A 23238-nucleotide genomic window follows, 5' to 3' on the forward strand; every position below is an offset into this window, starting at 1 on the left:
TTCTTAAGCACCTGCTTGAGCACTTGCCTGTTTTCTTTATATTTCACAAGGACCCAGTATCACTTAAGCTTCCTACACCTTGTGTATACTTTTTCTTCCTGACTAAATTTAGGATCTCACAGACCATATAAGATTCCATTCCATTATGTCTTTGCTCCTTACCAGAATATGCCCATCTTGAATTCTGATCAGCTAACTTTTAAATAACTCCCAGATGTCAGACTGTCTGTCAGCAGCTGCTTACAGTCAATATCCCTTAGCTTTTGCTTCATCCTGTCTTAGTTTACCTTTCTGCCACCCCCCCCCCCCCCCCAACGTAGCACTGACCACAAGTTCCAATTTTATCATTATTCATGACCATCTTAAAACAGAGTGAGTTGTAATCACTATTCTCAAAATGTTCACCCACTATCAGGTCTGTCACCCAGCCTGGTTCACTTCCCAAAACCAGGTCCACTATGTTCTCTCCTCTAGTTGGACTCTCCACATATTGTTTTAAGAGCCCCTCTTGGGTGCACTGGAGTAATCCTGCTCCATTTAAGCCTCTTGTATTAAGAAGGTTCCAATCAACACTGGGAAAGTTAAAGTTTTTCATTATGACAAATCTGTTGTTTCTGCACTTTTAATAATCTGTCTCTATATCTGTTCCTCCATCTCTCAGTGGCTACTCCCTTTGCTGGACCTCATCCCAACTCAGGCCTATGTCATTTGATACTTATATGGACCATAAACTCCTGTTGATTACTCACCTGTGCCTTTCAGAATGACGCGTACCTTCTGTGAGGCATCCTTGACTCTGGCATCAGGGAGGCAACACACAATTCTGGAGTCTCATTTGCAGCAGCAGAAATGTCTATCTGCACCTTTTACTATCGAGTCCTTGTCTCTATTATTCTGCCTGACTTCACCCTTCCCTTCTTTGCCTCAGAGCTGGGCATGATGCCACTGACCCAACTACTGCTGCTGTTCTCTGAAAGGGCATTCTCCCCGCACACACACACACACACACACACACACACACACCCCCCCCCCCCCAAAGAAACTAATATAGCCGTCACTGAAGGGAATAGCTATTGTATAATTCTGCACTCTCTGTAAACTCCCTTGCTTCTCCTTGTGGTCACCCTGTAGCCTGCAGTATAAGCATGACCACCACACTGAAACCTTCATATATAATGTCCTCACTATCCTGGATCATCCTGAGTACATCCAACAGTACTCTCTTGATCCAATCTGTCAGAAATCACAGCTGAGTGCACTTCCTGTAGATATAGTTATCAGGAAGACCCTGAGGTTCACTAACTTCCCATTTCTTGCAGGGGAAGCATTCAACTGCCCTGGCTGCCATTTTGTCTATACTAAGTCAAAGACCCACCTTCCCACTGGCCACTTCAAAATGATCACTCTACTCTATCTTGCCTTCCTTTTATTGGTTGAGTTACTGCATGGTTATCCAGTCAAAAACGATATTTAAAAAGCTGCATGTATTCTCACTCCAAACACAACATTATATAATGGTATTTACTGATAATGTATTAAATTATTTCATACATTACCAGGAATTAATGTTATAAAATTATGAGCCTCTTCCATCCCACAATATTTGGCTTGAACAGCTGCCAGGATGTGAGTTACAAATTACAATGGGAGATAGAAAATGCATGTCAAAAGGGCAATGTTATGATAGTCATGGGGGATTTCAATATGCAGGTAGGTTGGGAAAATTAGGTTGGTGCTGGATTCCAAGAGAGGGAATTTATAGAACGCCTACAAGATGACTTTTTAGAGCAGTTTCTTATTGAACCCATTAGGAGACAGAAAATTCTGGATTATGTGTGGTGTAGTGAACCAGATTTGATAAGGTAAAGGAACCCTTAGAAGTCAGTCATCATAATATAGAATTCACCTTGCAATTTGTGAAGGAAGGCTAAGGTCATATGTATCAGTATTACAGTGGAGTAAAGGGGATTACAGAGGTATGAGAGAGGAGCTGGCCAAAGTTGATTGGAAGAGGACAGTGGCAGGGATGATGGCAGAACAGCAATGGCTGGAGTTTCTGGAGGTATTTTGCATCTCTCTTTACAATGGAAGACACTAGCAGTATGCCAGAAATTTGAGAGTGTCAGGAGGCAGAAGTGAGCGCAGTTGCTATTACTAAGAAGTTGCTTGGGAAGCTGAAAGTTGGATAAGTCATCTGGACCACATGAGCCACACCCCAGGGTTCTGAAAGAGGTAGCTGAAGAGATTCTGGAGGCATCTTTCAAGAATAACTAGATTCTGGAATGGTTCCGGAGGCCTAGAAAATTGCAAATGTCACTCCACCCTTTAAGAAGGGAGAGAGGCAGGAAGTAATAGGCTAGTTAGCCTGACTAGTTAGTTAACCATCAGTTATTAGAAAGATGTTTCTCTGATATATGGTGTTTTCTCCATCCTACAGAGAGAGATTATTCTTTTTTCTCACATGTTCACCATACCTTCACTAGAATTGAATATTTCTTTCTTGATAACCAACTTATTCCATTTGCCCATTCTTGTGACTATCAGAGTATACTGATCTCTGACCATGCCCCAATTACGCTCTCTCTGAATTTGCCTGGTCTCCCTCAGAGGAATAAACACTGGCGGTTTGATTCAACTTTACTATCGGATGATGATTTTTTAAAATTTATTAAGGATCAGATAACCTTTTATTTTAACACTAATACATCACCTGAAGTGCCATCCCAGATTGTCTGGGGTGCCATGAAAGCATATCTGAGGGGGCAAATAATCTCTTACACAGCAAATCTCAACAAAAGATCCCGTGCAGATCGATTCGACCTCATTAACCAGATTAAAGAATTGGATCAAATATATGCCCAAACTAAGAACCCTGAATTATACAAGAAGCGCGTTGAACTCGAAACTAAATTTAACCTTCTGTCCACTCAACCTGTCGAACACCAACTTCTCAAAAGCAAGAGTTGCTTTTACATTCATGGGGATAAGTCTGGTAAATTCCTACCAATCAGCTGAGGCGTTCCAAAGCCAAACAACATATTACAAAGATCCGGAAGAAGAACGGAGACTTTACATCGGATCATTTAGAAATTAATGACGTATTTAAATATTTTTATTCTCGGCTTTATTCCTCTGAATGACAATATCTCTGTTGATCAATTTTTACAGAATCTGACTATCCCCTCACTTTCATCTGATTTCAAAGCCAAACTCAATGCGCCTATGTCATTAGAAGAAATATCTACTGCAATTTCTGCACTTTCCTCAGGGAAATCTCCTGGACCTGATGGGTTCCCTGTAGAATTTTTTAAATCATTCTCTTTTCTTCTTTCTCCTCAGTTACTTTCAGTATTATCTGACTCGTTTAATTACGGCAAATTTCCACCCTCTTTCAGTGAGGCATTCTTCTTTTAAAAAAGGGCAAAGACCCAAGAGTGTTCCTCGTATAGGTCGATCTCTCTGCTCAATGTTGATGTAAAGATCTTAGCTAAAGTTTGGCTCATAGATTAGAAACCGTTATTCCCTCCATTATCTCTGATGACCAAACAGGCTTTATTAAAAACCGTCTCCCTTTTTTTAACATTCGGCGTTTATTTAATATCTTATACTCACCTCCAACTGGGATTCCTGAATGTGTTATTTCCCTCGATGCGGAGAAAGCATTCGATCGTATAGTGTGGAACTACCTTTTTGCAGTTTTAGAAAAATTTGACCTTGGCCAAAGTTTCATCTCTTGGATCCAATTGCTGTACCTGTGTCCTACTGCTTCTGTTTTAACTAATTTTCAGAAATCCCAAGTATTTAATCTCAAACGTGGCACCCGCCAGGGATGCCCCTTAAGTCCCTTTCTCTTTGATTTGGCTATGGAACCTCTGGTGATAGCATTTCGAAACTGCCCTGAATTGACTGGGATTTGGAGAGGGGGTGTTGAGCATAAAGTTTCTCTCTATGCTGATGACTTATTACTCTTTCTCTCAAATCCGTCTATATCCTTACCTCTAATGTTTTCACTTCTTGACCAGTTTAGCCAGATCTCTGGCTATAAACTTAATTTACATAAGAGTGAACTTCTCCCAATTAATAAAGAAGCACAAGAACTAACATTTTGTGATCTCCCTTTTAAAGTAGTCCATAATCAATTTACTTATCTTGGAATTACAGTCACAAGGAAGTTTAAAGATCTCTTTCGTGAAAACTTTGCCAATCTTTCATATGCTATAAAACAGAGTCTGGTACAATGGTCACCTCTATCTATGTCTTTGGCAGGTCGTATTAATGTTGTTAAAATGTATGTTCTCCCCAAATTTTTATACCCATTGCAATCTATCCCAATTTTTATTCCTAAATCTTTTTTTGATTCCTTAGAATCTATTATTTTGTCATATCTGTGGCAGAAGAAGCGCTCTAGAATTAATAAAATCCATCTCCAAAAATCTAAAAAAGAGGGTGGCATGGCTTTACCTAACTTTCGTTTATATTATTGGGCAGCTAATATACGTTGTGCTACCTTTTGGTCTTTCTTCCATGGCCAACCCGAGTGCCCTAACTGGGTGGCGATGGAGTTGAGCTCCTCTAAAGAATTATCTATCTCTGCACTTCTTGGCTCTGCACTCCCTAGTAGTCTGCCCAGATCAATAGTTAATCCTCTTGTTAGACACACTTTGCGTATATGGGCTCAGATCAGGAAATGCTATGGTTTCCAGGGGTTTTCCGTTTCCAGCCCTGTTGCTCATAATCACCTTTTTTTACCTACTGCATACGATTCAACATTCCAGGTTTGGTATAGGAAGGGCATTAGACATTTTGAAGATCTTTTCATTGATAATCGCTTCGCTTCTTTTCAGCAGCTCTCTGTTAAGTTCAATCTGCCCAATGCTCATTTTTTCAGATATCTCCAAATCCGACACTTTATTGCTCCTTTAATTCCTAACTTTCCTGAAATGCCTGCGAAAAATGCTATGGACCTATTTCTTTCCATGAATCCACTAGGTAAAGGCTTAATATCAATCATCCGAGATAAACTAGCAGCCTTACGACGGGCCCCCATGGATAAAATCAAAATGGCCTGGGAGCAGATTTAAATATCTCCTTATCTGAGGGGAGCTGGGAATCAGTTCTCAAATCGGTTAACTCATCCTCTCTTTGTGCTCGCCACTGCCTTTTACAGTTTAAGATTGTTCATAGAGCCCATATGTCTAAATCTAAACTATCTCGATTCTACCCTAGCGTCAGTCCGCTCTGTGATAAATGTAAGAGGGGCGTGGCCTCTCTCATCCATATGTACTGGTTCTGTCCTAGCTTGGAGAAATTCTGGAAAGATGTCTTCACTACGTTATCGTGTATTCTGAATCAGCACCTAGAACCAAACCCCTTAATTGCTCTGTTCGGTTTTTGGGGCGAGACAGATTTATGTCTGGGTCCGACCAAATGCCGAATATTATCCTTTGCCTCTCTCCTGGCTAGACGCTTGATCCTCCTCAGATGGAGAGATGTTGCCCCGCCCACTCATGCTCAATGGCTTAACGACATCATGGCCTGTTTGGACCTCGAAAAAATTCATTATTCAGTTCTCAATTCGGATCTAAAGTTCCATAAGGTCTGGAGACCTCTTATCGAGTACTTTCATAACCTTCCTCTTGACTAGGGTTATTTTTTCCTTGCTTTCAGCTCCTTTTTTTTCTGGTAGAAGGCATTATTAGCCTTTGTTGCTGAGTGTATTCACAGTCTGGGAGTTTGGCTGTCCGGACTTATACTCTCTATATTGTGTTGTGGTTGGTCTGGAATTGCTGTTGTTTTTTCTTGTGTTGTGGGGCTTGGGGAGGACACTAAGCTTACTTGTCTTTAATTCAGGTGCTTTTTTTTTGCTAAATTCTCTTCCTTTGTAACATATTGTTATTGTATGCTTAATTTTGCACTGTTTTAATGTTCCTCATTGGGATTTGGGGTTTTTAATTTGTAAAATGTTTTGAAAAACTAATTAAAAAAAAAATTTAAAAAAGAAAGAAAGAAGAAAGAAAGATGGTGGGATTCCATTATTAAGGATGAGATTTTGGAGTACTTAAGTGCTCATGATAAAGTAAGCCAAAGTCAACATGGTTTTCTTAAGGGAAAATCTTGTCCAACTAATCTGTTGGAATTCTTTAAGGGAATGACAGACAAAATAGACGAAGGATCAGTGGATGTTGTTTACTTGGATTTTCAGAGGGCCTTTTACAAGGTGCCACATATAAAGCTGCTTAACAAGATTAAGAAGCCATGATCTTATAGAAAAGATACAAGCAATGATAGAAGATTTGGCTGACTGGCAGGAAGCAAAGAATGAGAATAAAGTGGGCCTTTTCTGGTGGCTGCTAATAACTATTGGTGTTCTGTGGGGGTCGATGTTGGGACTGCTTTTTTCATTATTTGTCAATGATTTGGATGACAGAATTGATGGCTTTGTGGCCAAGTTTGCAGACAGTAGAAAGGAACTAGGGAGTCTGCAGAAGGACTTAGATTAGGAGAAGGGCAAAGCAGTGACAGATGAAATATAGTAGAAGGAAGTGTATGGTCATGTAATTTGTTAGAAAAAAAGGTGTAGATTATTTTCTAAACATGGAGAAAGTTCAAAATCAGAGGTGCAAAGGGACTTGGGACTTTGCAGGATTCTCTAAATGTTAACTTTCAGGCTGAGTTAGTGGTAAGGAAATCATATGCAATGTTAGCATTCATTTCAAGAAGGCTAGAATATAAATCCAAGGATGTTATCCTGAAGCTTTATATATTGTGAGCAATTTTGGGTCCATTAAGAAAGGACCCAAAGGTCCATCTTAAGAAAGGATGTTTTGCCATTGGATAGGGTCCACAGGAAAATGGTTTCAGGAAAGAAAGGGGTAATATATCAGGACCATTTGATGACTCTGGGCCCATATTTGCTAGGGTTTATAAGAATGAGAGGGGTGGGATCTCATTGAAACCTGTTGAATGACCTTGGTAGAGTGGATGCAGAGATGATGATGATGATTCCTGTAGTGGGTGAGGCTACGACCAGACAGCCTCAGGGGGACGTCCGTTTAGAACAGAGTTGAGGAGGAATTTCTTTAGCCAGAGCATAAGATATAGAATCAGAAGTAGGCCATTCAGTCCCTCGAGTCTGCTCTGCCATTCAATCATGGGCTGATCCAATTCTTCCAGTCATGCCCACTCCCCTGCCTTCTCCCCATACCCTTTGATGCCCTAGCTAATCAAAAACCTATCTATCTCTGCCTTAAATACATCCAATGACTTGGCCTTCACAGCCACTCATGGCAACAAATTCCACAGATTTACCACCCTCTGACTAAAGTAATCTATCTGCATCTCTGTTCTAGTAGGTTTGTCAGGCAAGATTTTTCTTTCAGGAAACCATGCTGGCTTTGGCCTATCTTGCCATTTGCCTCCAGGTACTCAGTAATCTCATCTCTAATAATCGATTCTAACAACTTCCCAACTACTAATGTCAGGCTAACTGACATTTAACTTCCTGCTCTGCCTCCCACCCTTCTTAAATAGTGGACTAACATTTGCAATTTTCCAGTCATCCGGTACAATGGCACAATCTTATCGATTCTTGAAAGATCACTGTTAATGCCTCTGCAGTCTCTCCAGCTACTTCGTCAGAACCCAAGGGTGCATTCCATCAGGTCCAGCATATTTGTACACCCTCAGACCATTAAGCTTCCTGAGCACCTACTCAGTGGTAATTTTCACTGCAAATACTTCACTTCCCTTACACTCTTAAATGTCCGGTATAGTGCAGATGTCTTCCACTGTAAAGACCGATGAAAAATACACATTCAGTTCCTCTACTGTCTCTGTCTTTCATTGCAATATCTTCAGTATCATTTTGTATTGGTCCTATATCTACCATTGACTCTCTTTTACCCTTTATATACTTAAAAAAGCGTTTAGTATCTTCTTTGATATTAGTCGCCAACTTCCTTTCATAATTAATCTTTTCCTTTCTAATAACCATCTTAGTTTCCTTCTGCAAGTTTTAAAAGCTTCCCATTCCTCTATCTTCCCACTAGCTTTGGCTTCCTTGTATGCCCTCTCTTTTGCTTTTATTTTGGCTCTGACTTCACTTGTCAGCCACGGTAGTGTCCTTCTTCCATTCAGAAATTTCTTCTTACTTGGAATATATGTCTTGCACTTACGTCATTTTTGGCAGTAACACCAGCCATTGCTGCTCTGCTGTCTTTCCTGCTGGTGTCCCTTTCCAGTCAACTTTGGCCAGTTCCCCTCTCATGCCATTGTAATTTTCTTTGTTCCACTGAAATACCGAAACATTGGATTTTAGTTTCTCCATCTCAAATTTCAAAGTGAACACGATCATATTGTGATCATTTTATCCTAAGGGTTCCTTAACCCTCAGCTCTTTTATTACCTCCAGATCATTGCACAACACCCAGTCCAGCACAGCTGATTCCCTAGTGGGCTCAACAACGAGCTGTTCTAAAAAGCTATGCCTTAGACATTCTACAAATTCTCTCTCTTGAGGTCCAGTACCGGCCTGGTTTTCCCAATCCACTTTCATGTTAAAATCCCCAACGATTTATCTTGACATTGCCCTTCTGACAAGCCTTTTCTATCTCCTGCTGTAATTTGTAATCCACAACCCAGCTGCTATTTGGAGGCTTGTTTATAATTGCCATTTGGGTTCTTTTGCCCTTACCATTTCTTAACTCAACCCATAAAGACTCTACACCTTCTGATCCTCTATCATCCCTTTCTAACGATTTAATATTATTTCTTATACACAGGGCCACATCACCCCCTCTGCCTACTAACCTATCTTTCCAATACACTGTATATCCTTGGATGTTCAGTTCCCAATGGCAGCCATCCTTCAGCCAAGTTTCAGAGATGGCCACAACATCATACTTGCCAATCTGTAGCTGAATTTCAAGATCGTCCATTTTATTTCTTTTGCTGCATGTATTCAAATATAACACTTTCAATCCAGTATTTGTTGCTGTTTTAACTGCACCACACCTCTATTGCTCTGTAACTCATCCCATTGGCTGTGATTATGCCTCATCTCCTGCCTGTCCTTTCTATCATCTCTGTTGCATGCTATCTTTGATTTATTTCTGTTTTCCCCTTCCTCAGTCCTATCACTCTGGTTCCCATCCCCCTGCCAAATTAGTTTAAACCCTCCCCAACAGCTTTATTAAACCTGCCTGCTAGGATTGGATCCTTTTGGGTTCAGGTGTAACCTGTCCTTAGTACCTCCCCCAGAAGAGTCCCCAGTGATCCAGGAATCTGAAGCCCTGCCCCCTAAATCAGTCTCTCAGCCACGCAGTTAATATACCTGATCATGCTATTCTTGCACTCATTAGCACATGGCACAGGCAGCAATCCTGAGATTACTACCCTGGAGGTCCTGCTTTTCAGCCTCCTACCTAACTCCCTGAATTCTCTCTTCTACCTATGTCAATAGGACAATAAATGGTTGCGGCAGTCCAAGTCACTGAGTATATTTAAAGTGGAGGTTGATAGGTTATTGATTAGTTGATGTCAAAGGTTATGGGGAGAAGGCAGGAGATTGTGGTTGAAAGGGATAATAAATAAGGCATGATGGAATGGTGGAGCAGACTCTATTGGCCTCACTTTGCTCCTCTGTCTTCTGGTCTAATATTTGCTCCAGTGAGCTCAATGGGATCAATAGGACAGTACTGATTTCCATAGGCTTCACAACTGGGAGCAAAGCAATATATTTGTATTGTAATTTCTTTAAAACATACACATGGCAGTGATGTGGGAGATAACAAATAAAATTCTTTTTTTGGCTTCCTTTCTCAATGCACTGTTAACTCACGGAAAATTTCTCTTGGTTTACTCTTGCAAATTCTAGTTGACAACTGAATATTTCTGAAATAATAATTTACTAAAGTAAACTGAACAATGAATTGATATTTGTCAGTACACAATTCAAGTGCTGTGGTTACCCAAAAAACAATCAAATAAAAGGTAATCACATTTCTACAGAGCACATCAATAAATGATTTTTGAAGATGAAAAGTTTTGCTGATTTTACAGGAATTATTACAAAATTATCAATAGTTTTTCAATGTTTAGTTTGTTTTAATTTTACAATTTTTAATGTAGCTGCAAGTTCTACTACTGGACCTGACCTTCATTCAACAGAACGAGAGTCTCTAAGAACTAACAGCAAAGATCCTTCAACTTGGTCAATTGAAGAAGTCATGAAATTTGTAAAGGATGCAGATCCCCTAGCATTGGCACCACATGCAGACCTCTTCAGAAAACATGCAAGTAGTTTTCAGAGCTATCAGAAGTACTTTTCTTTATCTCTACTGTTTGTAAGTATTGTCTTTGTGGCAGCAATTCTTGTATTAACATGTGTTGTGGTATTGCAGGAAATCGATGGGAAGGCACTACTCTTACTGCGAAGTGACATGATAATGAAATACATGGGGCTGAAGTTGGGCCCAGCTTTGAAGCTTTGTTATCATATTGAAAGATTGAAGCATGGAAAATACTAAGAAAATAACGTTTCGTTTTTAACAGCTAGATGGAAGCTTTGATCCTGAAAGCCATCAATATCCTCTATTGTGTGCAACAATTTTCAGATTTCTCTTGGAGGAGCAGCTGCTTTGCTGTTTAATGAGACTTCTAAACCAAGAAAAATGTACAGTTTCATCCTGCAATGTAGAATTTGAAATGGCCCTTGTTTTAATCATTGTCAAAGAATATTTGTGTAAGTTTTATTGTTGCTTTGGTAATTTAAACAAGGGTGCAAATTCAAAGTAAATATTCAAAGTTCAAAATGCTAAATTTTATGCATTTATACTTATGTAAATTTGTTAATTTTTTTTGACACATTTCAGTCTGCAGTTTACATACCTTTCATTTGTATCTTCCTTAAAATGCAGTAGTGTTACAATATTTGCAAGTTTCTGATAATCCATAACTACAGTTGTTTCCTGTTACCAAAATAGCTAAAATCCAAAGGATATCTACATCAGGATTTCACTGTGCTAAAATATTTATGCAAAGCTTCTAGATTACTAGAAGGATTTTTGAACGATCAGGTGTTCTTGCCTCGATAGCAAATCCTGTGACTATTCTTACCTAGCTCTTCCTATGCTCCAGTGGAGCAATCTGTCTTCTACCATATGATTTTTATCATATGATCAACCAGGCTAATACTGTCACCCTTGAAGGGGTCAGACAGTGGTTTACACTGTTATGCAGTAATTGAAAACTAAAACTAGTACAATGTTTTGGAAGGTTATGTTTAGACCTTCATACATTTCTAGTATTCTTCTTACCCTCAATTTTTTATATAATTTGTTGACTATATGATTAGTCAACATGTTTTTATACACTGTGAGGTCTAACATATTGATAGTAATCTATTTTACTATCTGTGCCTGTGAAGATAAATTAAATCAGGGACAAGAATGTAAAATTTCCTAGCCAGTAACAGTTTGAATGTATTTCATAATGAGTAAATTAATTGGAAGAAATAACTATTTTACACAAGTATGAAGTCTGTGAAAATAGTTTATTTTGTTGCTGGTTGCCTTTTTATCCAAGGTAATTTCCTTTTAGTAACATGAAAGCAAATTTGTTTTGCATTGGTAATGACATACTTATGGCAAAAATGCTTTATGCGTAATAAACATTTTGTAGTTATATAAACTTGTGTAACTTGTGTAAGTGTAGTCATGTTGTAATTTAAATATAGTCTGTCATTGTTTATGAACAGTTCCATTTTTGGTTTTAACTGAACATTTTTCTATTGCAGTTCTAATAAGCAATAGTTAAAGCACTGTACATAATACAGCATCTTGGCAAGAAATAAATGATTTTGGTCAGTTTGCTGTTTTGTGCTTCATTGCCTCTTGTGGCACATCAATAAAAGTTGGCATGAGTACCATGTAATGTAACAGTTTTCAAGGATATATTTAGATATTGATGGAGCATTGTAGAGCAGTAGATGTTGAACTCATGAAGCATCACTGAGCTGAAAAATTAACCCTTTCTCCACAGGTGAAAACCTGAACGAAGTATTTTTGATGTTTTCTGTTGGTATTTCATTAGTGGTTCATTAAGTGAAAAGAAACTTCCTGTGGCAGAATAATAAGCAGAAGACAGATTGTAAGGTGATTTCTTCAACTTAAAAAAAGGTAATGTAAAGAAATGCATATGATACAACCAGTTGTCTATGCCTGAAAGGAAGGTGAAACCAGGAACAATGGTAACATTCAAAAGATATTTGCAAAAATAATTAAAGGGGGATAAGTTGGAGGGCTACTGAGAAAGAGCAGAAAAGTAGAATTAATTGGATAGTGTTACCAAAAAGGTAATTAGTCTTCTCCAAACATCGAGCACACAGTATTGTAGCAGTTAGTGTTAATGCTATTATAGTGCAAGCAACCTGGGTTCAATTCCACTGTCTGGAAGGAGTTTGTATGTTCTCCTGAAGAAGCATGGATTTCCTCCGGATGCTCCAGTTACCTCCCACATTCCAAAGACATGATGAGTAGTGGATTAATTGGTCACATGAGTATAATTGAGTGACATAGGCACATTGGGCCAGAAGGGCCTGTTACTGTGCAGTATCTCGAATTCTAATCCCTTTCCCAATACTAGTGCTGCCATTCAGGTACATGTTGGTTTATAAACTTTATTTTATGGTTTATGGTTTCTAATGGATTCCTTTGAGTTTGATGGTGTACCTGATTATCCATAGGTGACTTCATGGGTAATCGTCTACGTGAGGAAACCAGAAGAGCCAAAGTAATCCCACAGACACAGAGCGAGCTCTATGTGGGTAGCACTTGTGGTCCAAAATGGACCTGAGCTTCTGACTCGGGCTCTACAACTGTGCCACAGATCCAGCTTTGACCCAGGTCTTGTTTTAGTTATGCAAAGTCTGTGACCTACACTCTCCTGCATAATGTGTACACAGAATACACATACTGTATTTCTCCAAATTATTCTGCTCCAAGAAACCTTTTAACAGATTTATGAAATATTACCCTTCCATAAATTCATATTCACTCTCCTAAATTTATTATTTTCTGCCCCAGTTACACTTCCTGATCAGGAATTTTCTTCCTCAGGCAGTCTGGTTAATCAAAATGTTCTTATGAACAGTGCATTCAAAACTGGCAAACTCACCAAACATACAATCATGTCAGGCACTTTTTCCCAGAATTCATAGCCCATCAGAATAACCTCAGTCATTGGTGTGATCTAAATAATTTGTACTTTATTCCTTTATGTCATTCATATTGTAGAATTTTAAAGCACAAAATTCATTTAGCCCATTTCACTTACACTGAAATGAAGAGACTCCCACATTTAGAACTGTACCTTCAACTCTTTCCACCCTCAACATCATTTTGGGAAGTGTATTCTAAATCTTAAACATGAGGAAATTCCTTTTGGCCTTTTCATTTTATAACAAATAAATAACCCATGTTATAGAACTAATTTCCAGAGGAAATAATTACTTTCCCTACTTCATTGATCAAAACCCTCCACATTTTTTTAATGTTATTGGGTGCCGTCAAGTCATCTTTGACTCATAGTGACCCTATGGATAGTGTAGTTGTCCAAAGGGTTTTCATGGCAAAATACAGAGGTAGATTTCCAGGCCATTCTTCTGCGCCAATACCTAGCCAGATTCAAACTCGGGACCATCTGCCCTGAAGTCCAGTGCTGCTATCACTACACCACCAGCTAGCCCATATTTTGAATCCCTCTGTATAACTTCCCTTAAGTTTCCCTGCTCTGAAGGGAAGAACATCATCACCTGATTTCTCCACAGAACTCTATGCTGGTACCCTCTATACAATCCAGGGGCCTTGACACATTGTTCTTAATTTCCACACTACAGGCAGCTATTTCAGTTGAGATCCAAGATGGAGTGTGTAAGGATTTGGTACACCATTTAAAAAAAATTATAAATCTAGTATTTCAAATTATGCAGCCAAGATTCCACTTAATTTCTTAGCTGTGTTCTTGACTTGTCCCATCACTTCTAAGGACTTAAGAATTTTCACCCCCAGGTGCCTTTGTTTTATCCTTGCTCAATATTGATGAGTAAGTAAACTATTTTTAAAAAAATGATCCCCAGTGTGTGCCGCTGCACCAGAAGTTGGGAAAAACCCTGACTTTTGTTGGTGCTCTTTATTTTATTTAGAGATACAGCATGAAATGGGCCCTTTGAGCTGCACTGCCAACCCCTAATTTTAACCCTACCCTCCTAACAGGTACATCTTTGGAGTGTGGGAGGAAACTGGAGCACCCAGAGAATACCCACACAGTCCACAGGAACCCTAACAGTTAAAAATCTGACAATTTCTAACAGGTAACAAAGAAACACAAGTTTCATTCTGTCTTCAGAGGAGGACACAAATATCCTGTCAGAAATGCTAAGGAACCTGGAGTCTAGCAAGAAGAACAAATTTAAGCAATGATGCTAAGAGAATTGTTGGGATTGAAAGGCCAACAAGTCAGTCAGAAATGAAAAAAGAGCCCTACATGTTTCTCACCATGAACATTCATGAAGGCCTTTATTGCTATGCTTTTTTTGGGAACAGCATCTGTACCACTTACTGTGGTCACCATTGACACACATGGATTACACAAGTGTGCTGAGAAAGTTCAAGCAGTGGTGGATGGTCCAAGGCCAAATGATATGTCACAGGTATGGTCCTTTTTAGAATTTGTCAATTACTATAATAGGTTCCTGCCATACCTGACTGTTCCACCTCTTGAACGCATCCCTGCAGATCAGGAAGATATGGCAATGGACAAAGTACGGTTAAGTTGCTTTCCAAAAGACAAAGGAAATGGTGATGTCAGACATTGTACTCACATTATGATCCCCATCATCCAGTGAAGCTTGTTACCTCACCTTATGGTATAGGTGTAGTCACTTGTTATGTGTGAGGGAAGTGAATGGCCCATAACTTTTGCATCACATTCTGTTACTTGTGAAGAGAAAAATTACATACAGATTGACAAAGTCCTTGTCTGGTTTGAAGTGTAAAATATTTCAACCAGTACTTGTACTAGAGTGTGTTTATCTTTATTGCTGATCATCAACCACGAGTATCCATTTTCAATCCACAGAAGAGTGTTCCACTAAACAGCAGCAGCACAAATGCAGAGATGGATTGTTTCTTGGCAGTAACAATTACAAGATTGAATTCAAAAGGATAACTACTCGTGGAAATGCTGATGGATTGTCCTGTACACTTGAAAAAGGAAATACCTGAAAATTTTACATACAAAAGAACATTTTTTCCATGTATTCTCCCTAATGCAAATTGTAAGTCTCCCTATTATGGCAGAGGTGATCAAAAGGGAAACCCAAACACTCTCAGGTCAATATGGCAAACCAAAAGGCTAGAACATGCAGGAGTTCCATTTCCCCTGGTTTTACCAGCACTGGGATGAAAATGCCCTTCATAGGGGTGGCCTTTATGTGGGGATTGAGTTGTTGTTGTACCATCCGAGCTGAGCGCTAAAGTGTTGGAGGAGCTACAAGCTGGTCATCTAGGCATGGTCAAAATGGAAATGTTGGCTCAAAGCTTTGTCAGGTGGCCTTGGGTAGATCAGCAGATCGAGCAGCTTGCCTTGCAGTGTTGGGTTGCTAACGTCCAGAAAATGCCAAGAGTATCTTGGAAAAGAAAGAAGTCCAAAGCTGTCAATACTTGGTGCAATCCAGAGTCAACTCCTACAACCTCCACAGAACCCAAGATTGCGTTATAGACACAAGTCTCACCTGCCAAGCAGAGTGACCTTATCAGGATAGATGTTTTCCCACAAGAATAAGAAATTCTTCACAATTAAAAATGGGACAATTTAAAATTTACTGTGTTGTCAATGTCACTATAGGTGGGGGGGGAGGAGAAAGTGTGGTTATATATACATGCACATACAAATTTATGTATACACACACACACAGGTGTGTGAAGTTGAGATGCATTCTATATAGAGTTGGAGTTAGTAGCTAAGCAAGGAGGAGTGTTTTATATTTAATATTTCAGTAATATCTGAGGCATTATAAATATTGTTTGATAAAGCATTCTTTATTGAGTACATTACAGATGTTATGCAAATGTATGTGAATAACATGTAATTACACCGTCACGTCATAAGTGAGCACCTCACTAAAAATAAAATGAAACTAAGACATGCATTTCCTGGCTCTGGGTTCACCCTCCCCCGACAATTAGTTTTGTGTTGGAGTTCAAAACATGGAACTATTTTTCTGAAATGCACAAACTTTAACTTAAGTTTCTTAAGTTAAGACTTAAGTTTCATATCATACACATTAGCATCTAAGAATTAACCACAGGCATATGTAAAACCCTACAAAAATACACTTAGGTATGGAACATTATAGTTCCTGTCCTTTTGTTTAGTTTGGGTAGAAGTAGTGTACAATGCACCTCAATACAATCATGGAATTGTTCTGTGTGCATATATACTAAATTATACTGATTTAGAGAACTTGCTCTTCTCTCATCAAATTAAGGATTATTGACTGGCAGATAAAATAGCAAAGAGTGTATTGTGGTAGAGGAACCCATTTAAAGATTTCCACACCCATCCATCACATCTAGAAAACCATAGAATATTGTAATTTTATTCCCTGTTTTAGTCAATAATAGGACTACAGATTGACAACTATATATAATAATTTATTAAAGAACACCACATTTACAATGATGCTGAATAACAAACTATGCTAATTCATTTGGCCATCTTCTGAAAAAAAATTAAGATTAATTTAGAATATATAGATTTCTCTCAATGTTTAACAATAAAATACAAATTACATTTAAAAATTTGCCATAAATAACATTTTCTAAACACTATCATTCCATTTTGCTAAGCAATTAATCTTACTATCACTTATTCTGTTATTTAAGGCAGATTTCAACAGCTCATTGTGCACATTTTATACTATTATCACGGGGGGGGGGGGGGGGTAAGAATAAGGCAAAGCCAGAATGGCAAACCAAAATCAACACAGCACAAGGGTTATCTGGTCCCTATATGGACCTTAAACACATTTGCTTAGCCACTTTTCATATAATCCTTCAAAAATTCTTATCAAGTACACCATAGACCTGGCACTTTCATTAAGTGTAATTCTAAACAAACCAAGATTTATCACCTTGTTAACCGCAGCACCCAAATAACATGCACAATGTCCATACTAATCCCAAATTAGGTACAGTGTGCTTAGATACGGAAATGTCTAAATTAAACTTTTACATTTGCACCAATGTGACATTTTTACAATTCTCAGAAGTCAATCCTTGAGTAATATTGCCAATTGATTAGCAACTCAGAAGCTATGTTGGATCCATATCCAGTTTCAACTAAAGATACTTGAGCTCTTTCAGATAGAATATTCACAGCTAACAAAAAGCTATGATTGCTAGAACTTGAATAAATGCAATTGAAATTTTCCGTCCCAGTATCCAGTCATGTGAATTGTCTTTATGGTACATGTTTGGAGGGGAGAGTGATCCATTGGTGAAATTTATAGATTCAGAGGTGGATGAAGAATGAGGAGTGTTTGACTGGGGAATAGTTTGGAGATGGGGCTAGGAGAAATTGGCTCCCTGCAAATATAATGAACAAGAAAATAACAAGCAAGTGGAGCAGTTGAAGCTTTTGCTTGTGAGACATGCCTTGCTGGAGCCCTTGGGAAATAAAGGAGAGGCAGAGTGGCTGTAGATTTGTCAAAGTTTGTTGTTAAGTTTGAGATGCAAGTAGGAGACGAAGGCAGAATCACAGTAGTAATTGGAAGCAAAGTGCTCAAGAAAGGAGAATTAAGTATCAGGACAGAAAGATGCAAGGAGAGAAGATCTAATGACGGGGAAAATATCTAGTTGTGGAGCAGCAACCAAAATTTTCATGGAAATGGAAAGGAAAGGAGCCCAAGACTTACTAGAGCAGTGTCTTTAATGCCTTAAGGTTACTTAAGGGAAAACAATTGAGGAAGAATGGGCTGTATACAGTGAGCCAGGAAGGTGCCTTGCCATTAAGTTTTGTTGGAACCTGTAATCCAGCTGGCAAGACAGGAATGAAACTCAGGAGCCAAGGGCAATTAAATCCAGAGAGCCGACAGATGTGTGAAAGGCAGATCCAGAGTCACTGCAAAATGGAGGCCAGGACCACAGGACACTGAATGCAGCAGCAAGAATGAGCAGCCTGTCCATTGAAGAATGTGGAGCCAGCAGATACAGGGACTGAGTGAACAACTTTAAGAAAGAGCTAATTATTGACTACTGGAGGTGCACAAGGCAGTTTCTCATTAGGGGACTGGACATGGAGAAGGTCAGTACCTTTAAATTCTTTGGCGTTACCATCACAGGATCTGAACTGGGAAGAGTGTCATCATGAAGAAGGCATGGCGGCAAACTTTCACTTTCTTAGAAGTTTGCATATATTCAGCACTTCACCTAAAGCATTGAAAATCTTCTGCAGATGCACAATGGAGAATATTTTAACTGGCTACATCACGGCCTGCTATAGAAATATCAATGCCCAGGAATGGAAAAGGCTACAGAAAGTACTGGATACAGCCCAGTTACAACAGAGTGTTGGCACAAGAAAGCAGCATCCATCAAAGACCCCATCATCTAGGCCATGCTCTCTTCTCACTACCACCATCAGGTAGGAGGTACAGAAGCCTAAGTCCCACACCACCAAGTTCAGGAACTGTTACACATTACCCTACAAACATAATTTGTGGGATTAAATAACTGGTTCAATGTAGCAAATATAAGCAGAAAAAAAGCATTAAGAATTTGATAAACAGTTGGACTTGTATAAAACTGCTCCTAGAATGATTTCTATTGAAGGTTTAGATTGTACACTTAATGTGCCAAAAAAGGATTTATTTTTTTTAAATTACCACATACCATACATCATAGTGAAGAAATAAAAATGGAATGACCCCACCTAAAGAACAACTGAAACAAAAATAGCACTACAGTCCGAGATTTGTACAGTTCAGTATACACACATCAAGAGATTAAATCTCTTTAATACCTTCATAATAATTTCTTCAAAATTAGTGGTGCATGCATTTTAATCCATGGTCAATTCTTGCCACAAGGGTGTAAAAAGAATTACTTTTGAAGGACTATTTGCATATGGTTATCAATTGAAAGTAAAATTTGACATTTTAAATGCTTTTAATTTTCTCCAAAACCATTTATACGTTTCTAAAACTACTGCACAATTTGAAATAATATGGTAAATTTGGTGGTTCAGCCTTTCATCTCAAACAGTGCAAAATTAAAATGCAATACAAACTTTATTTCTGAAACAAATTAATTTTTGATAACATTCTGGCTACATAATAAATTCTCACCTTTTACCCTCAACTTTTTTTTTAAAACTGAATTTTCTAACACTACACTGATCATAATTTTCAAAGAAAATCATTTAATTGATGATGAATACAGTTTAGTTATTACTTTCAAGTTCAGGATTCTTGAAAGAAGGCTTAATTATAAGTCTTGTTATATGCCAGTTTTCAAAGTATTGTAGTCATTAGGTTTTTAACTATTCTGACTAAACTGCAAACTTAATATACTCATCACATTGAATTTTTCCACAAAACAAATTTAAAAGAAAAAACTCTCCCAGCCAAGTAAGGACTTACATTTTCTGTAGCTTTGTTAAATTGGCTGAATAGAGAATACTGAAGGTATTGCAATAATCTTAAACATTTAATCTTACTCCTTATTCAGTTTGATTTTGCAACTGATAATCTGAGCCCAGTGAAAACAATGCAGTCTTGAAAGAAATGTACAAAATAAATATATTTTTAAATTACACACAGGAGATATAAACTTGCTATAGTAAGCATTGGTGACCAGTGCAGTCCATGTTTGCAATGATGACAATGGAGACACAAGTGAAAACTTTGCATTCATGTACAATATGCTCATTATTCAATACATTGCTCAAGCACCCTCAGGAGTACTGCAGAAACTGCTGTCTGGGTTTGAGTTAATGTGACTATGACTATCACCCACTCTTAATCAATCTCTTGAAGTACATACTTCTACATGAGATGCATGACATTTCCAACACTACATTTCTTGTATGTTACATGATTGGCTTAGGTAGAATGCAAGTGTACTTTTGTATGAATCCTCAAGAGACCTTCATACAAAGTTAAACTGAGTGACTGATGATTGAATCAGCTTGAAGATCCATGATGTTTATGGAAATCACCGTCTTGGAATATTAATCATAGGAGATGGAAGATCATCCCTGGGCAGACATCATCTCATTTAATGAGGCACACAAAAAGTTATGGATACAAACATGTTTACACTGACAGTTCTGTTGCCTTTTGGCAAATTTTACTTCTGTGGGCAATTGCAGATTTGTCAAACTTGTTTTCTTCAGATTACTGGAGAGTCAGAATTTCAGAACGATACAAAAGATACCAATTTATTGGCCATTTGGGCTGTTAAAGCACTATTGGAGACTCCCAGGGTTAGACTGCAGCAGTAACAATGGACAAATAACACATTATCAATTCCTTTTAACTGTTCAGGTGGAAATCCAAGCATTTATCATTCTTGTAAATTATACTAAATTAGGCACATGTAATATGGTGAAATAAAATTAAGTACAACATTTACGTTAACATCATAAACTACTGAAGGGGTTCAGATGGAACAGTTGCCCTCATGAATTTTGTTTTAATTTCTGCAAATACTACAAACAAAATTAACCACTCTCTTGGGGGAGAGGGAGAAAAACCAAAGAAACAACAGTTAATTAATTTTAATGTGGGCTGATGTGCGGTGCTTCCAGTCACAAGCCTGGACATTAAATAGGTTAATGAAGTGAACTGACTTTTAAACAAGCGATTCAACCAAGCCAGGAGAGAAATTTAACACCTGCAGAGTCATGGGTTCAACAGGAAATATTTCCGGATATGAAACAATACACCTTGTAATTGTTTTTATTTAACTACTGGCCGTCGTTTACCAAAGCTCCTGTGTGAAGAGGAGAGGGACTGAAAATTATTCTAATTTTGTTTCAATACAAGCTGTCGGCAAGGTTCAAACAAAAGCTTATTTAATAAATATTCCACAAAACTTCATTACGACAGGAATTCATTTCAAAACAGATGCCCCGACCTAATCTGTATTCCAGTTTGCTCTTTTTTTTAAATATAAAACAGGATTTATTTCCTGAAGTACTGTAAAATGACAAATGTTACTTCCTTGCAAAAAAAGCAGCTAATCGTTGTTTTTTTATTGGAAGGACATGGAAATCCTGCGAGTTCACTTTCTTTAATTTTATGCTTCTATTTTTATTGTTTTTTTTGCTGTCTCTGAGATCAAGCTGTGATTTGACATCATAACACTGCAACACAGACTCCTGTGATAAATCTGTCTTGTAGGAAAAGTTTTTCGTAGATACTCCAACAACCGTTTTTATTTTACCACAGAGAATAGCTGGGCCGGCATCTTTTACAGACACAATGACTTTCGTAGTATCCGTGCTGCTCAAGGTGTCGGTATTACTGCCAGCTCGCGAGTCATCTCTAATTCTATTGTAATTTTGATCCACTACCCACTTATGCTGGCTAGAAAACTCACAGCTATTAGTTGAGGCGTGTAACACTCCTTCCACTTTCTGTGCACTTAACAGTGGCACTCCATTGGACCAGGATTCGCTAGAATGTGACAGAGGTTCATTCAACAAATTAGCTGATGGATTAGAAGAAGCATTACCTGATATGTTCTGACTTTCTTTCAGTTTCTTGGGGGCTGCAATTGATAAATCCAACACACCATCCTGTTCAATCTGTTGACAAAAAAACTCATTTTTCTTTACTACAAATGTTCTTTTCATTGAAAGATCAAGAGCTTCTGCTTCAGCATTGAACTTGCAATTGGTGTGTTGATAATCTTGTGCTCCCTGGTGCTGAATACACTCTGAGATTTTTTGTTCTTTTTCAGTTGATGTCTGGGTTGCTCTGTTTGTGGTGCTATTACTTAAGTTAGTTTTCCTCTGCGTGTCTGCTTGTTTGTTAAGATCTGAATCCTTGGCCATGGGGATAGGAATGGGGATGGGAATTGGTATTGGGACAGGAAGAGGAACTATCACTGGATATGGAACAAGAAGAGTGGCAGGGGGAACTAATGGAGATAGCAGACCACCAAGGTTTTGGTGCTGAAATGAGGAAAAACCCGTGGACATATTCTCAGGGCCCAACTGAACATTTGGGACTGATGGTATGCTGTGTGGAGGAAAGAAGTCCTGCAGAACTGTAGGAAAACCAGGGATCTGAAGGGGTGGTGTCAAGTCATACTCTGGTGCTTGATTTGAGGATTTCTGGCCCAGTGGTTGGGTCTGAATGTAAGAACCAGCAGCACCTTGAAGAATGTGGTTCTGGGCAGAGTTCACAGGACTCTGGGTAGGTGAAGTCAACAGAAGTGGAGAATTTAAATGTTGAATCAAATGCTGCTCCAGTAGTACAGACAGTGGCACTGCACCTTGATTAGTCATCACCCAAGGAGCATTACTACTAGGAGGTACCTGTGGCGTTGAACTACCAGCCACCTGCAAGTGGATTGGTAGGACCATAGGATTATCTCCTAAACAAATTGGTTGGAGTACTGTAGCGGCCAACTTAAGTGACACTCCACTAGGAGGTTCAGTTTGTGGTGTCATTATAGAAGAAGCTGGAACTGCAACTAAAGGGGAAAGTGCTTTTCTCATGATACCTGTAGGATTGATATTCCAAGCCTCTGCTGTAATGAGCTGCGTCACTCCATTCTCCAATTTATTGTTTGTTATTATAGGGGATGGAGAGTCTGTAACATCCATTGGCAGGCTAGATGGAGCTTCTTTGTAAAATCGATCCATCTTGTACTGGTTTAAGCATTTCATGCTACAGAACTGTATCTTGCTCTCACTGTCACTGGTATCCGCATTGTCTTTAGTGTGGTGAATATGCTTACACCAATCGCAGGCCTGCAAGTTAAATGGAAAAATCTCTATTAGTGACCAGGGCCTTTTGGATTTCTTCACCCATGATGCTGGGACATAGAACTTGGAAAAATTCAACAATAAATTCTCAACAACCTGAAGATCGTGCACTCAAGTCATGTTAGAATGCTGCAGTTTATGTTAAACTATTTTTAAAATTACATTTCATACCTTTTTCAG

At 38.6% G+C, this 23238-nt stretch overlaps 2 protein-coding genes across 20 annotated transcripts in view; one reads left to right on the top strand and one right to left on the bottom strand.

Annotated features, from left to right (window-relative positions):
* Positions 1 to 11864, top strand: part of scml2 (Scm polycomb group protein like 2) — a 136663-nt gene extending 124799 nt beyond the window's left edge. For all 4 annotated transcript variants that reach the window (XM_059967974.1, XM_059967976.1, XM_059967977.1 and 1 more), the window contains exons 14-15: positions 10129 to 10292; positions 10401 to 11864. In XM_059967974.1, coding sequence (XP_059823957.1) covers positions 10129 to 10292; positions 10401 to 10526 — 290 coding nt within the window. In that variant the 3' untranslated portion in view covers positions 10527 to 11864. The remainder of the gene's footprint in view (positions 1 to 10128; positions 10293 to 10400) is intronic.
* The window catches only part of si:ch211-161f7.2 (retinoic acid-induced protein 2), a 94844-nt gene that overhangs the window by 6265 nt on the left and 65341 nt on the right, over positions 1 to 23238 (bottom strand). For 14 of the 16 annotated variants that reach the window (XM_059967978.1, XM_059967985.1, XM_059967984.1 and 11 more), the window contains one exon: positions 16692 to 23043. In XM_059967978.1, the coding sequence (XP_059823961.1) occupies positions 21277 to 23043 (1767 nt within the window). In that variant the 3' untranslated portion in view covers positions 16692 to 21276. Of the gene's footprint in view, positions 1 to 6028; positions 8291 to 16691; positions 23044 to 23238 lie in introns of those variants that run through there. The other 2 variants (XR_009511760.1, XR_009511761.1) reach the window with 2 other exon arrangements.

The sequence above is a fragment of the Hypanus sabinus genome, chromosome 4, assembly GCF_030144855.1.
Source record: "Hypanus sabinus isolate sHypSab1 chromosome 4, sHypSab1.hap1, whole genome shotgun sequence".
Lineage (NCBI taxonomy): Eukaryota > Metazoa > Chordata > Chondrichthyes > Myliobatiformes > Dasyatidae > Hypanus > Hypanus sabinus.